We start from the raw sequence: 17,382 nt of genomic DNA, 5'->3' as shown, positions 1-17,382 counted from the left end.
GGTGGCTCAGTTGGTTAAGCGACTGCCTTCGGCTCAGGTCATGATCCTGGAGTCCCGGGATCGAGTCCCGCATCGGGCTCCCTGCTCGGCAGGGAGTCTGCTTCTCCCTCTGACCCTCCTCCCTCTCATGCTCTCTGTCTCTCATTCTCTCTGTCTCAAATAAATAAATAAAATCTTTAAAAAAAAAAAAAAAGAAAGATAGGGAGCTTGCACTTTTTGCAGAACTACTTATTTACTTATTTGGATGGCTACATGCCATTTCCAAACTGTCCCAGTTTAAAATGAAGTCTGTTTTTCTGATGCAAAAATAATTTGAAAAAATAGCAGAATCTGCAGACTGAGTATATGTTTCCTCTTTAAAATCCAGCCCTGCTAGTGGGGGCTCTGAAGAGTCAATGATTATTGTATCACAGAGATGTGTTCCACAGGGATAGAGAGATACAAATGGGGTTTTCTACCGGGATATCTTTTTCAAGATTCCTGAAACTTAATTTAAATCCAAATCTCAACACCAAGAGCTCCAGCTAATTTTAATTTCGATGGTCTGCCATCAGTTATACATACTGCATACGTAACACACAGAATAAGCACTAACTATATTATAACCTGTCTTCCTATACATATTACTTAGGGAAATTATGTAAATTATATTAATTGTGAAAATTAAGACATTCACTCCAGTAATAAGTAAGACTACCTACACAAATTAAAAACTGAAAATTTAACTTTTTCTTCCTAATCACTTTATTATTACTTAACATAAGATGTATCCAAATAACAAACTAAAGACCTTAACGAATATCAAATATTTCTCTTAAATCCAAAATACAAATAAGCCATTTCCAATAATCTTCAGTTTAAAATTCAGATCGAAGGGATTTCTTATTAATGAAGTAAAGGACTAAGTCTACTAAAAATGTGGCATTTTTCAGCAGGTAAACAATCTTCTTTTATGAATAATTTGAAAATTATTAAATCATGCATTGCAGTTTTGCTTTTTTAGCAGTAACCAATAATCCTAGGGTTGACATACTGAAATCAAGAAAATGAAGGAGGAAAAGATGTCCATAATCCATTTCTTTTAAATAGTGAGATGTTTAGCTGTCACTTTCACTAGGGTAAACAACAATTAAAAATCAAGAGAACAGAAGTTTTTAGTTTCAGGTATATGGAAATTATATGAGAGTAAAAAAAAGAAAAAAGAAACTCTTTTGACATGAACATAATTAAATACAGTATTTCGAATGCTTTGGTCAGTTTTATAAATACTTAGGTTTCTGCTTACACCATTATCAGTATGCACAGCAAACCCTTTCACTTGCTGCTATTATGTTTCCTTTTAACTGAAAATTATTCATGGAAGGATAATTTTAAAGTTTCAAAAGCAAGTCCTTGAAAATCAAGCAAGACTCATGTATGAAGTTCTATTATGTCATATAGGCAGTGGTCTGCTTGAAATGAGCATAGGTAAACGTCTGTTTCCTTCCTTTTTTTCTTGAAATAATATAAACAGATAAAAATATTTCCATTTCTAAAGAACAGAAATGATATGAGAGTTGTATATGGATGGGCTCAATAATTTCGGGCATTGGTTTTTCAATATTTGCCTCTAAGATTGCAATAAAGCAGGAGAGTTTTAAATTCATTAAAAGTTAATGAGTTAGCAGAAGTTAATAATTTGACTAGTATTCTTTTCTCCCAGTAAAGCTAGTAATAAAGGAACTCAAGCAGAGTTATTTTTTAATAATTTTTTTGAAAACCTAGCAGGATTAGCAATTTTTCATTAATTAAAGGTGGTTTATTTTTAAAGGAATTTAGAAGATTGATGAGAGCTTCCAGTTAAAAGTCTATTACCCCCACATTTTTTTTTTTATTAACTCCGCACTTAAAAAGAATTCTCTCAAGCGTACATATACTAATAAACTCAACCAGCTCAGTTCCTGATACTTTAGTACTCAAGTTCGAGTCTAAGATAATATTTAGGATATATTTGAAAACTTAAATCTATGAGAAGTCCTAGAAGGCTGAAATCTCACTGAAATAAAAATCAATAAATCAATAAAATGAACTGAAGCACTTAAGTGTATAAAACAAAATATAACAGATATCTAAAAATGTTAATGCCACAAGAGTAACTCCTAACAAAAAGAGATGTTAAGTTGTTGATTTAAAATATCGAGTGACCAAAATGAAAAAGTTATTTTTAGACTTAAGTGTATAGAAAAGCATATCAATTTTTAAAAACATGGTATGTACACATTAAATATTAACTATGGTTATCATTCAAAGATCCTCATTCAACTTCTATTTTTAAGTGATGGGCATTGAGTCTCACAGCGACAAACCAGAAAGGAGATGACTAGCAAGTTATTTAAACTCCTTAGCATTCTGTTTCCTCATGTTTATTTTAAATGAATTTGACTGGAGTATCTCCATCATTTGTTTTAATCTGAGAGTCTAGGATTCTTTTTAAAAAAAGTCTAAAAGGTGTTTCTCTGCATGGTATGATTGTTTTATTCTATAGATGGGTTTTTCCTTAATGCCAACATTTTAATATAGTCTGCATCCTAGGAAAAAAAATGCTTCCTTGTTTAACCAAAACAACTGACAATGTTGAAGAGGTTTGGGCAAAGTTACAAAGGGATCTTTCTTACATAAAAGACAGCAGGTCATTCTAACATTAACTCTTCCTTGTTTGACAGAGTAAATACTGCACTCTCTCAAATCCCTGGGGTCTTTCCTACTTCTCTTTGCCTCAAGTCTCCTCCAAGACACCAAAATCCTTCAAGCCTCAGCACAAGTTTTATTGACCCTGGAAAGTCTTTGCTGACTTACACAGGACGACTCCTAAGTCTCTTTCAGGTTTCCATTGTTCCTTGGAATGGAACAATGTATGTCTTTGTGGCCAAAAGTCACTGTCTGCATCTGTAATTCCTGTGTCTTTCTACTGGATGTTTCCCCAGCACGAGTTCTAGGGACACAGGAAAGAGACCAGGTCTCTATCCTGCCTTCATGGTACCTAGCTGACCTTGCATTTAATTGGTGTTAGGAAGGGTTTTCTTGTGGTTGTTGTTGTTTTATAAGAACTGAGTGAATAACACATGTGTCTTTAAAGACATGGGTTTGAGACTCCACTTGGAAACACTTTTTTCACAATCTAAACATGGCTTTAATAAGATATGTGTTACTCACCAGGAGAAGTAGTTAGAAAAGTGTGGCTAGCTCTAATCAGTTACTGCTTGTGTAGAAATCCATCAGAACTTGACATATTCATGCTAAAACATAACTATATAATAACATCACATATAACATCAGTACACACTTTAATATGATAAATGAGATGTTCAGGAACATATAAAAATACAATTTTTAAGTCCCATCAAGGGATGGCAGGTAATCTCACAGCTCATTAGAAACTTTCTTCAGAAATCTTATCACAGGTGCAGTCGCTAGGGCAATTGCTTAATAAAAGCAGTCAAATGATATGAAGACATGGAAACAGCAATGGTCACTTAGTGTGGAGTTATTCTGTGCCAGGTGCTGGGCTAGGTGCTTTATATCTCTCCCATTTAATCCTTCCTCTGTGGTAAATATTACTGTTACCCCAATTTTACAGGTAAGGAAGTTAAAAATTAGAGAGATTAAGTTGCTATTGTTCCCAGGGCCACTGAGCTAGTTAGTGGCAGGGCTGGAACTTAATCCCATGACTATCCGACCCCATTCTAAGCTTACAGTTGCTTTACTAAATGCTGAAATCCGCTTTCCAGGAATAATATACTACTGGAACAATTATTTCATGATCAGATTTGTAAGGAACATAGGGAATTTTCTCATCTGGTTCTATTTGTTAGACATTTGTTTCCTCATTGTTCCAAAAAAGTATTCAATTTCTATGTAGCATCCAATGAGGTATATAACTGGTGGACATAACACTCACTGAAAACAATGATCTCACTGGCAACATTGAAACATACATTCACTGTATCTCTTTTTGTAGAAGTTGATAGCTAAAGACTAAAAGAGCTCACTTTTTTGGTCTTTAAATAACTAAACGTGAAATTTTATAGCATCCTTTCTATACGTACAATACCACCAAGACCTGTGGTCTTGTCCTATTGTAATCAAAATATACAGTATCCTTAACAGGAAAGAAAGATATTTGTTTCCCTTATCTTTAGCCTAATCACTTGAGCATTGTTTCTTTGGAGTGGGAGGCTTACTTGGGAAGACAGTGTAGCAGAATGATTGCAGGAGTGTCTTCAGTGAACATCCTCTACTAAATCTAATCAAAGTCTAATTAGTCATTATACTATGCCAGAATATGTGTGTGTGCATGTGTGTGTGCTGGGGGGGAGGTGCTCACAGGGCATCGGTAGGTTGAAAACATTTCTTAGATGATCTCCACATCATCCTCCATCAAACTGTCTTCCAGAATCACTGTTTCAGAAATCCAAGTGTCAAAAAAAATTTTTTTAAAGGGGAGAGGAGGGATTTTTTTCCAAACTGGACCTAATACATTGGATAGCTACTAAAAAAGAATGGTCAACTTGGCTATAGTGGTTATAATTACACATTATATATTAGTACTATCGGTCATTACTCCAAAATTTTGACAGCATTATTGAATGCGTCCCTGTTTGTGTTCTCTTTCTGACCCATGCTCTCCCCGTTCCCATACCAACACCACTCATCATGTGTTTGCAACGACCTTCAGAGGAAAGCACTCAGGAAAATAGGGCACTGGCAATTAAACCAACCAGTGGGCAAAGAAAGCTGCTACCATGTCTGAATGGGATTGTTCTCCTGTTTCTAAATAAGAAAAAAGAAGCTTTCAATGGGCATCCTGTAAACAGCTCCAATACAGATAAATTACGATAACTGGTTTTGTCAGCAATGGGCCAGGTGGGCCAATGCCCACCAACTCTAAAACATCTTCATTTGTGGAATGTGTTTCTGGGTGCATATCAAAATATACTGCCACCTCTTATCACATTTGTATCCATAAATGTAATGTTTCAAAAAATTTCACTATTTTAAATAGTGAGGTTTTCATCACTCCCCTCACTGCTGCCTTGAAGAGAGCACTAAGGTGTACTTTTATTGGATAAGACCAATTCCGGAAAGCAAATATTTTAGAAAGAATCTTAAAAGTTCAGTTTTTGCAAATCTCATCCTTGCTGATCTTCACTTCCTGGCGACCTTGATTTCTGTGACTTTTCACAAGCATGTCACAGTTATTCAATGCCCTATAGAGAAACCAGGAATTTTATAAGGGAGCAACAGTCCCAGGCCACTTCAAAATAATTAGCCTACTTCTCAGAGCCTGGGACCTAATGAAGATTAGCAAAGTTGCATCTTAGAGTACTGAGATAAACAGTACTAAGCCACTGCTCCTGATTCCTCCCATTAAGCTGGGAAAATAGTCACTGGGTAAAAGGCACAAGTTATTTTTTAAACACTGACCTGCTTTGTCCTGGGAATCATCAAATTCCACATTGAAAGAGTGACCGTTGTTGAGGATCCTCCGAGAAACCGCTTGCTCGTAGGAAGGACACAAAGACTTCAGGGCAGGGTCATGAAGGGCTGCTTTGGTGTCAATGTCAACAGGGGACTGGCGCTCTCCCTTGGCAATGGGGAAGTCCTTATGCCAGTTCTCCGGTCCTAGCGTTCAGAAGAGACCTGTGAATCCCCCAGTGTTGGGAAGGGCACACCCAGCACCTAGAAAGGGGCAGTGATTCTGGAGCCAATCTGCTCCGTTCCAATTTTGGTGGCACCACTTAGCTGAATACCTCTGGCAAAGCCCTTAATTCGTGCCTCAGTTTCGTCATTTGTATTATGGGGTAATAACATCTGTATCGTAGAAGTTGTGAGAATTGGAATCAATACATGAAAGGTCATTGAACAAAGACTGAGTGCCGTATAAATATTACCTTTGTTTACCCTCATTTTATTGAATTCAGCGACTGAAATTGCGCACACACTGCCGTCAGGGCTTGTGGGTAGCATTTAGGATATTCAAGCTCATTTAAGATTAGAGCAGGTTGGGATTTCTCCCTAGTGTCCTACTGAATGTAAAGGCCGAGTCACTGCTCAGGCCCAGGCACCTCTCTTGTAATCATCAGGATCCTCACTACCTGGGAAGCCCCACGCCACCCCCAGACACGCAAGGTGCTCCAGACGCATCTTTCTCTTGCGTCGGTTGGCTCTGGAGAACCCAGATCGGTAGCCATGATAAAGCCGGGTTTCTGGTGACCCCCTAACATTAGGAGATAAGAGATGATGGGGAAACTCAGAAATCACCGCAATGGATTCAAACCAGCCCACGAAAATGCCCCGGGACAGTTCGTGTTGAGCGCCTTAGCCACAGGTGGTGCTGAGAATGAAGTGTGTAGGGGGGAGGGGGCCCACTAATTTTTCTGCAAGCAACAACTAAAATTTTCCCGTTACAAGCCTTCCTCGCTTCCTCCTAGGTCGGGTCAGGATAGTCTCCGGCTCGGGGCCCGGGGGCAACTGTCCTCCAGCCCCGACGCTGAGGCTGCGCTCCTCCTCCCTCGGGCCCTGCGCGCCACCGCTGGAGGCGGGGATTCCTCGACAGTGACCTCGGGGGCTGGGGCAACGGGGGCATCCCAGGGCCGGGGAGCGGCGGGCGGCGCAGGCTCGGGCGCCCACCTTGTCTCGGGTGCTTCGACTAGCCGCGGTCAACAGCAGGTGCGGGCGTTGCGGGGCCGGGGCCGAGATCGGGGCCCCGGGCGCCGCCGCCGCGCCGCCCTGCGCCTGCACTCACCGTTGTGCTTGCCGTATCCCCAGTGATGGGCCATGGTCGCGCCGCTGGTCGAGGCAGGGCAGGAGTTGGCGCCGTTCTAGCGGCGGCGGCTCGGGCGCCTGCACCGTGTGTCCGCGGGTCGCGCCGTCACCGGCTTTTATAGGCTCCCGCCAACTTCGTGTTCGGGGGCGGCCCGGGGGAGGGAGCCCCGGGTGGACCTGGATGAGGGGAGGAGGAGGTGACGGGCGGAGGTGATCTCCCAGTGCTTGGGGAGGGTCAGGCGGGCGAGGCACCGGGGGCGGGGAGAACGCCCTCTCGGGCGGGCGCTCCGCTGGGCTCAGGACCTCCTCTCCTGCCCCCCGGCTCCCCTCGGCCCCGCGGTCCGGGCCGCAAGTCCCTGGGCTGGCAACGAGGCTACAACCGCTCGGCGCGCGTGGTGGCGGCGGCGGCGGCTCCCGGGCTCCTGGGTGGGACTGGGGCCGGCAAGCGTCCAGGAGCACCCCATCCCCCTCCTGGGCGCGGAGTCTGGCGGCCGCGCTGACTGCTCGGGACCCGGGCCCCTGGTGCCTTTCATCCGTCGTCCGCATTGTCATCGCATCCCTGGCCTCAGAGCCCTCCCGCCCCACCCTATTGGCCCCACCCGCGCCGGGGTCTCCAGCCCCGCGGGCTTACTCCCTGGTGTCCCCGGCCCGGGACTGGCAAGCTAGGTTAGGAGCTATGACCTTGGGGCAAATAGGGATACGGTCCCTGAGGCTCTGGGGAGCTAGCAGCTTCGGCTACTGAGAGCCACGCGCCCCCTGCTGGACGGCCGTGGAATAAAGCGCGCAAGACGAGCGAGAGTCTGTTCTACCCTTAGTCCACACTGAGGCGAGCATGGGAGATTGCATTTCCTTGCATGCTGTCAGGGTATCATATGAAGTGCTCATCTCCTCCTACCTTCCTCCTTCTCTTTAAAAAATTAACTTTGGGGAGAGACTTCCTCGCTGAATACATATTAATTTAAAACTTGTTCCCCAAAACTTCTAAAACAAATTACTTTTCTCAGAGAAATTAGGTAAAAGAAAGTATTTCTTGCAAAGGGTGAGAACTTTCCCTGGCTGAGAAAGGAAACTTGGCATCTGGGATACGTAAGAAATAATACCAAAAAAAAAAAAAAACAATTGAGAGGACTTTGTGGGGCAAAATGGGCCCCCTTCTTCATATACATACACACATATATTTATGGTTGTATTGATATGAAGATTAATATTTTAACATTATATATTTCAACATTTTCTTTGACTTTTTTTTTTTTTACCTTCTGACTTGAAAAGAAAACATTTCTATTGACATCCTAAAGTGCTTTGGGCTTGAAGCACTGTCCTTACTGTACCCAATAGATAAGTCAGGACTGTTTTTAGGTGGGGACAGAAGTCATTTGCTTCAAGGGACTTTGCCACAAAAATGGGAGGAGGATTTTCTGTCTTGTGGATCTCTGTGATCTTTGAGAGCTTGTATTAAAGTTAAAATTGAAGAAGCAGAAACAGTTTTATACAATTCTATCAGCCTTGACTTCATATTACTTTTATAGATAAAGGAATAAATTATAACATTAGTATAAATTTCTGTAATGTTGATCTCAAAATCTTTATTTACTATATATTTCAGTCACAAATATGATTCATGTTTAGATTTATTTGTTTTTGTCCTAAGATTCTAGAAAAGTGTGTACCTCTGGTTTTGGGAGGAAGGGAGGTCTTTTCATTATGTCACAGTGAATTCTTAGGCAAAAGGAACAATGAACTATTTTTGGTTTCTAGGACCATCACAAAATGTAGTTTGTAGTTAAGAAAAACTTTTTATTTGTGCCTCTCTAACTACATAGTCTTTTATGGGGCTCAGTGAAATAATTTTGATTCTTTGCACAATTTCAGGATATCTATTTAACTCAAAAGGAGAGGGCTTGGCAGTTGCTATGAGACTCTTCTCTAGATGTACAATTGACAAGTACCAGGAGTTGAGAGTTGAGTAAAGTGAGTTCTAAAGATTCTGTGAAGGTATCCAGGCTATTAGATAGGCTGGCATCCTTGCCTCTCAGTTTCTGCAAAGCTGGATTGTGGCTTTACTAACAGAGAGGTAATAGGAGCATATTTTGATTATTAATACCTCCAAAACTTCAAACACCACCAAATTGCAGTTAACCAAATAGAGTCTTAGTATTCAAGTTTCCCCTTTCTCTTTCACTTCTAGAGAATGAACTAATTTTCAATGGAGCAGGCCCTCCCCACAGAGCTGCTACTGGGGAGAATGTCACGCTCACTGCAGGGCAAAAAGTGGCTCACCTTTGTATACTCAGCAGAGATCTAAAAAATGTTTTTTAATATTTTTTGTGTTACAGTGATTGTGTTAGCATTTATTTCTATCAGTTTTTTACTATCTTTCTTTATTTGTATTTATTTTATGATGATGATGGCTTTATGCCTTCGTGTAGATCATTCAGAATCTAACTTTATTTTACTGAGAGCATTCTTAGAAGACAGTTGTGATTTAGTAACATGTAAAAAGACTACTCTAATACTGGATTTTTAAAACAAAATTAATAATTATCTTATACACCCACATTTCTACTAGAGGGAAGGACTGGTTCATTTAAGAATAATTCTAAGTAAACCGTATAGTACTTGAATAAAGGTGCTTTTTTTCCACCCCAGGAGGAAAAAAAAAAAATGGCAGGCTGTATATCAGGAAAATATAATACAAAAATCTTTAAGTCTGCATTCCAATTATTATAATAAAAAAGCTTCTAATATATTAATCTTGGTAAACATATAAAATAAAATGGAAAAGTGCTTTTCCCTCCAAAAGTAAAGATATTGTTAATATATTCTAACAAAGTGAGATATGCATGGTTTATTAATGTTTAACCATAAAACCAATAAGATAATAAAGAGCCAGATAGTCTCATGTTTGTTACAATTATAGTATCAAAGTGAATATGGAGGCTAAGAGCCACTCCCTTCTTGGGGCTCTTATAGGTCTTTACACACACATCCCTCTATCTTAGTATTTGTGACACAGCATTCTAATTGGACACTGTATCGTAATCACCAAGTTGTAATCCACCACCCCAATGAGCTGTTGGCTGCTCATTTGTAAAGCAGAAATGATGACACCCACCCAGCTCAGAGTTGTTGGGAGCATTCAGTTAGTGACTACTATAAATTACCTGCTACATGAAGGCATTCAGTAACTAACTGGTGGCTATGCAGTTCCTCCCAGACAGTGCTAAACTGTTAGAATATAATGTAATGAATGTAGAATTAAATACCTGGGCAAGGTTCAAGGGAATAACTAAGGAGAATGATCTTCCAGAGATACAAGTGTTTTTGTTGGGGGGTTGGAAGAGTGCTTGGGTCATGGAGACGTCCACACTAGCACACTTGCATTTTTTTTTTTTTTAAATTAAACTGAGCACCCTGAGGTTGGGAACTGTATCCCATTATTCACTTCTGGATCCTAGGTACCTACCATGTTTTTGTAACCTGAGCCCCAGGACACAAGTAGTAACTACCCAAGAATTCTCTTTGAAATTATGTAGTCATTAATCCAAATGGAGGTAATTTCAGTTTCTCTTTGCAGAAATCGGTCACTTAACAAATAATGTTGTGCTGAAATTATACTTGCTTTTGAATCTGGGCTAATTCACTAGTCCTCTGACCTCGGGCCAATTGCTTGGTCTTGCAGAGATTCCATTTCCTCATGTGTAAAGCTAGGATATTAATAATGTCTACCTCATAAAGGTGTGGTGAAGACTATAGGAGATAATTCATATAAAGGATTTAGCACAGTGCCAATAATTAGAGATTGATAAACGTTGGTTATCATTATTACTATTAAACATTTCTGAGCTCCAATTACGTGCTTAACATTTTTAGGTACTACATAAGCTGTAAAAGCTTTAGTCATCTATCCATTCATTCATTCAACAAATCTATGAAGTACTATAATGTGCCAGGCATCAGCCCAGGGGGTATAGCCATGAACCAGATCAATAGGATCCTTGCCCTCGTGGAGCTTACATAGGGATGGATGGGGGTAGTATACAATAAATAAATAAGCAACAAAAAAGTTAATTTCCAACAGTGGTAATTACTACAAAGAAAATAAAGCAGGATGGGTAGAAAATTATGAAAGGGAGATGTTACTGTAGACACAGTCAGTGGTTATGGAAACTCTGGTGAAGGAAGTGCCATTTCAGGAAAGATCTAAGGAAAGACATTTCCGGCAGAGGAAACAGTAAGTGTAAAGGCCCTGACTGAAGACATTTCTAGAACAGAAAAGCTTGTGCCTGGAGCGTTGTGAATGAAGAAGAGACAAGTAGGTGTAGGCGGAAGCAAGCAGGGGCTACAGGCTGCAAAGCCTTGCAGACCGAGATACCAGGAATGATTTTATACCAATTACATAGCAGAGCCACCAGGAGGCTGTAAGAAAAGGAATGATACAAACTGCAACAATATAGCATTTCAGAAGGAAAAGCAGTTGAGAGATTTATGTGGTCCAAGACTTTATTCTATGGATGAGGAAATTAGCAGAAGTTCCCAGAATGCCTTTGATCATCTGACAATGACCTTTCACAAAAAGATCCAAACTCCTCTTCCTGACATATAAAGCCACTTTAATCCAACCTCTGGCTTTCCTCTCAGCCTCTGAGTTTCTTGACATTCGTCTGCCATGGAATGGGAGGCAATATCACACAGTCACCAAGAGCTAAGGTTTTGTGAGTTTGGATTCAGCTTCTAAGACTTATCTTTTATATAACCTTGGATGACTTACTTCAGAAGCTCCCCAAGCCTCAGTTTCCACATCTGAAATGTAAAAAGGGTACCCTGGACTGTTGAAATGTTAAATGGACTAATTCGTGGGATTTCGTCATGTAAATTAGCCTGATGTCTGGTATACTACTAGGTGCTCTTTTAGGATTCTTGTTCTTGCAGCAGAGACATAGAATTGTGTGATGGGAATCAACTTTGCAAGAAGACAGACCTGAGTTCAGATTCTACTTCAGCACTCACTTGCATCACCTTAGGCAAGCTAAGTAGTCTCTCTGAACTTCACTTCCTTATTTGTAGATTAGGGGGCAAATTCAAGCTCTGGATCATTATGATGAGAACTAATGTCTGGAAGATACCACTTACGGTTCTGGCACTTTTTAAAAATTGAATAAATAATATAATTATCATTATAGTACTTTCCACTGTAAAATAATAGATTGGCTTTTCTGTTTCTCTAACTCACATAAAAAAAAAATCACATTTACTTTGTGAACATTTTTGGAGTTCCTACTCTTACAAAAATAGCACTTACTGAAAACTGATTATGCTTCAGGCATGGTTCTAAATGCTTCACATAGGCCTACTTTATAGCCAGGGATGCTGAGGCATAGATGAAAGTCAGTTTACCCCAGTATCCACTAGGAAGTGATGGAGCCAGGTGTGAAACCAAGTAGTCCTACTTCAGAGTTTGAGCTCCTAGCACTGAGCCTCACTGAGGGCTGGCTACGTGTCTCTAAGGAGTGTATAAAGGCTCCTTCTCCTGCCATTGTAGTAAAAATGCCTTAGGATTATGTCTGCAATTCTACTCTGTAAAACAGAAAAGTTATATCAACATACTGCTCATCTTCAAGGTTTCCTACCAAACCCCCTCTAACCATAAAGTGGCAGGAAAGAGCATTAACTCCACATCTAATGAACAGATGAGTTCACTTCCCTGAGTAAACTGCTTTTCAGACTTAAAAAATTTAGTTCCTCAATGTGTCTTTGTTTTTTCATGACAACTAGTAGCATTTAAACTTTTCTATAAGTAATTAAATTCATTTAGGTTTTAAGAGTCGTTGGGGAATTCAAACATTGCTACCAAGTTTCAGTTTCAACCAGAACTAGAATGGAAATAATAAGTGGGACAATTACATGAAAGAAAGGTAAATTCTGCTTTTTAAATATTTTGTGTTCCGTGATAGCTACCACACGCAGTACCAAGAAATATTCAGTTTAATAAGAATAAAAGTCTATCTCATCTTAGAGCATTGGTTCTCGGCGAGGGGGCAATTTTGCCCCCCAGAGGATATGGACGATGTCTGGAGACATTTTGATTGTCACAGCAGGGGTGTGTGTACTAGCAGCAGGAAAGCTGCTAACCATCTTACAGTGCACAGGACAGCCCCTTATAAAACAAAGAATTATTCCACCTAAAATGTTAATAGTACCAAGATCACAAAGCCCTGCCTTAAGAGTATCTATAAGGTTATGCTTTTGTGGAAGGTCTGAAAAAAGAGCTATATATGTAGCCAGCCACACAGGAGCCCTGGGACAGTGCCTTGCCCATAATACGTCCTCGCTGATTTTTTTGTTGGTTAGACTAGGCAGAAAAGAATAAAATCCCACCTCTGTACCTTAAGATCATTGTTTATTCACTTTGCTTCAGCATATTTCCAAAGATGGCTTTCCTACCAAAATCGTGATAGCTTCATTTTGTTAATAGTAGCTTCATCACAAGATTGAACTTCTCGTTTGCTTATACATCGCCATGTTGTATGTGGAATTTTTTACTTCCTTCTAGAAACAAGAACAATTGAACATTTTCCATGCAAGGGGAATTTACAAGTAAGTTTTTCCTCCTGATCAAGGGCAAGCATCAGGATTCACCAGTGTCATAAACTAGAAGCAAAACATACTTTGCCTCCCCAAATTATCCTCTTCTACTTCCACCCTCAGCTAATCCCCACTCGGTGAGACCGTGGGTAAAACAGTGGCCCAGCTCAGCGTGGAACCATAGAACAGAAGAGAGTTGCCAGCTGGTCAGAGACTGTATAACTTGATCTTGTCAGCAGAAGGTTCCAAACCAGCTATCTCCACGGCGTAACGCATCTACCCCCGGGGTGCACACCTGAGGCCACTCCACGGCAGGAGGACAGTGTGAGCACTACAATTCATAGTTATTTTTTCACCCTCTAAGAATGTCTACTTTGCTTAGATTTTATAATATATATAATAGTGCAATACTGTGTGTATATAATATATTTTTAGAAATCCTATGTTGGGGGTTCATGCCCTAAAACTATGCCCTCGTGGCCTACATCATCCAAAAGAAGTATGGAGGGGCGCCTGGGTGGCTCAGTCAGTTAAGTGTCTGCCTTCGGCTCAGGTCATGATCCCAGGGTCCTGGGATCGAGCCCCGCATCAGGCTCCCTGCTCAGCGGGGAGTCTGCTTCTCCCTCTGGCTCTGCCCCTCCCCCTGCCCATGCTTACTCTCTTGTCTCTCTCAAATACATAAATAAAATCTTTAAAAACAAACAAACAAAAGGCGTGTGGAGTCCATTGTTGGCCTAGAGGCCCAGGTGCCCCAGAGCCTTGTTTTGTGGGTGACCCATACCCTTGGCTCCTTCTTTCAAATGGCACTGATATCGCCATTGAACATATATTTCGTGCCCAGTGTGCTGGGTACCGTGGTCATGCCTGATAAGCCCTTCCCTTCCATGGTCACAGCCATGTTTAGTACAATTTCTTTTCAGTAATGTTTAGACATTGCCCATTTCTATTTTTTTCTTCTCCTTGATGCTTCTCGGTAGTTCCTTGACTTACTTTTCTTTAGTTCTAACTGGACACACTTCTGAAAAGCATGAAATCCTTTCAAAAAGAGGGTTTCTTTAGTCATTTGCATATACTTGTAAAATGATATATCAGATACAGAATGTTTTTGCCCGGCTAAAAGCACTACCCTCTTAGCAAGTTGCAAACTTTGTTCTTTACTCCTTGTGGTTATTTCATAATTCCTCTGAAACTCCTCTACCCCTCTGAGGGCCTAATCAATGCTTCATACCAATTAAGCTGCTGAGGACAAGAGGCTTTTTAGTACACCTCGCAATCTTGACAACAGGACCTTAATTTTTAGAGAAACGAAATCAGAAGGAAGAAATGAGACCTTCTCTGATGAAATACCATGAAAATAACTTTAAATAAAAAAAATTTATAATAGACAGCCAGAAATTTACATGTCAAATTATGAGTTGAGCCATAATATACCACCCATCCCCAACCACAACCAACAACCAAAATAGACCCTGAGTCTGATCTGGTAAATTCACTGTCTGAGTAAATGTTTTTCTCAAAGAATTCTCAACTATACTATGAAGTAAGCTCTGGGAAGTAATTACAAGTACATGAGTACATATGTGGTGTATAGATCTGTGTTGTTTGTATAGGGCAGGAAATTTACCTGAGTTGACCATCTACTGATTAAGGTGGAGCAGAATGTGTCAGTTGAAAATGTTTATTGAATTTTTAGAAGTATCACACTTTGCTTATCTCTGGCCAGGCCACAAAGATTTGAGTCAGAGAGAGTTATCTTTATTACGTATGTACAATTACTATGAGCATCTTCACACCAAGCCGAATGAAATGGAGAACTGAAGTCACTAGTGAGAAAATGAAGGCAAGCTCATAAAAGTTCAAGCACTAGTGTGAATCGTGCCAATCAGTATCACCAGAGGCCAGTACCACAGGCTCATTGCCAACCTACCTCTTCGATTTGCACATTAGAAGCACGAGTGCTAAAAGAGATAAATAAGCGGGTAGAGGATCTCCTTTTATATCTCTTAAAACATGTCTCCTCTACATTAAATTCATTTTTAAAATTTAAATTTTCAAATGATAAGTTCTGAATATATGTGATGTGAAACTGCTTCTCTTCTCCCATTGTTACTCTCTCTCTCGCTTTTAAGGTTTTATTTATTTATTTCACAGAGAGAGGGAAAGCGAGAAAGCACAAGCAGGGGGAGCTGCAGGCAGAGGGAGAGGGAGAGGCAGAGTCTCCACTGAGCAGGGAGCCTGATGCGGGGCTTGATCCCAGGAGCCCAGGATCATGACCTGAGCCGAAGGCAGGTGCTTAACGACTGAGCCACCCAGGCACCTCCATTGTGACTCTCTTCATAGACAAGCCTGGGTTACAACAGAGGAACTTCTGCATTCCTCCAAGAAGTCTTTGAGATGCCAGTCTCTGACATTCCCAGGATGAGAGCATAGGTCCCATCAACTCAAGGTCTTAAACTGACATTCAGTATTTTAAAATTCTTATTGCCCCATCCATCCATCTGTCCATCCCTCCCCCTATCAACAAATACTTTTTGAGCACTGACTAGGCTCCAGATACTGTGTTAGTGCGGGGGCCTCAATTGTATAACAAGACGGATAAAGTTCTTACCTTTTAAAACCTCCCCACCCCCATTGCTCATCTCTCACACACACTCACGTACACATACGCGTACACACACACGAGGCCTACATTACAGGCAGAATGTAAAAATATTCTTGTTACTCCTAAGATTGGCTCCTGGTGCAAGAACCAGACCCCTCGATGTTCACTGAGCAGCAGGCTCCTTGTTGCTAACTTTCTGCTTGCTCCTTTTCCCACTTAGTTCTCAGTTCTTCCCCTTGGCTGGGCCCTGACTTATGCCTGCTCTTCTTGGCTTGTTTCATTTTCCTACCCTTGCCAGGCCCACTCTTTGGGGTCTCCAGCGAATGCCTTAGGCCCTCCATTAAACCAATCACACAGAGGAGCAGAGTGTGAATTTTACAAGCCAAAGTTGCATAATATTTTCAAACACTTCCATTTGTAATATACTTTCATGGGAGTCAAGTGTCCTTGGGGGGATGACTTCCCTTGAACAAATGTGTTTGGAACCATCCAAATTTCAAATGAGTTGAGTGAGTATGATAGAAATTTATGGACATGTTTGAAACAGAGAATATGTGCATTTAATGGTCTAAATGTTTTCCCTGAGTTTCCAGCCTTCTCTACCTGGAAATGACTTAACTACAAGGGAGAATCTGATTCTCTGTTTACTGCACAGAGTTGATTCTCACCGCGCTAAAATTAGCTTTCAAATCACTGGGTTTCATGCCTCTGCAGCACACTTGGTCCCCTGTGACTGCACAGTTAGATTCGCTCTTACTCCTGCTGATTACCTGTGATTATCTACCTGGTCAAGTTGTCAGGTGGCTGCCATTAAACACCTTTGAATCTAAAGTAGTTCATCAGCTCTCTAGTCATTCATTCCCTTGATCCTAGATTTTATGCCTACCCTGTTTTATTTCCTTTTGTATAATTGGAGTTGAGTCACCCCCAAATGGATAAACTCTTCTCCCAGGTTAACTTAAGCACCTCATTCAGGATCCTGACTTTATGACATGCCCAGACAAGACCCAAATTAATTTCATGGCAGGAGACTTTCTGTATTTACAATTAGGATAGATTTTCCACTTCATGCAGCACTCCAAGGGACTCTATCCTGCCCACATTTGAAAGTCAGTTAAGCAGAATGAATGCGATGGTTTTCCCACCTCTCCTCTTTGGTTTATATTCTGGATGTTTTCCTAACCAATACACTTCCTCAGGGAAGGTACAGAGCTCCTGGAACAGAATCTTCTTCAGGAAAAATTCTCTGGTCCTCCTCCAAATCACCCCTTCTAGCATCATGCTAGTTTCTAACATGGCCACATCTTGATTTTCTGCTGCCTAGTATGGGGCAAGAGTTATTGTCATTGTCAATGCCAAGCACAGACAGAAATCCATTAGGGGAACCCTTT

General features: G+C 40.9%; 1 protein-coding gene across 1 annotated transcript in view; it reads right to left on the bottom strand.

Moving 5' to 3' along the window:
- Positions 1–7,207, bottom strand: part of CA2 (carbonic anhydrase 2) — a 16,685-nt gene extending 9,478 nt beyond the window's left edge. The window contains exons 1-2 of the mRNA XM_006727121.3: positions 6,785–7,207; positions 5,464–5,661 (exon numbers count right to left, since the gene is read on the bottom strand). Of these exons, the coding sequence (XP_006727184.1) occupies positions 5,464–5,661; positions 6,785–6,818 (232 nt within the window). The 5' untranslated portion in view covers positions 6,819–7,207. The remainder of the gene's footprint in view (positions 1–5,463; positions 5,662–6,784) is intronic.
- Between the last annotated feature and the right edge of the window lie 10,175 nt (positions 7,208–17,382).

The sequence above is a fragment of the Leptonychotes weddellii genome, chromosome 4 (genome assembly GCF_054177405.1).
Source record: "Leptonychotes weddellii isolate Sample4059 chromosome 4, ASM5417740v2, whole genome shotgun sequence".
Classification (NCBI taxonomy): domain Eukaryota; kingdom Metazoa; phylum Chordata; class Mammalia; order Carnivora; family Phocidae; genus Leptonychotes; species Leptonychotes weddellii.
This window is presented reverse-complemented; position numbering and strand designations above follow the sequence as displayed.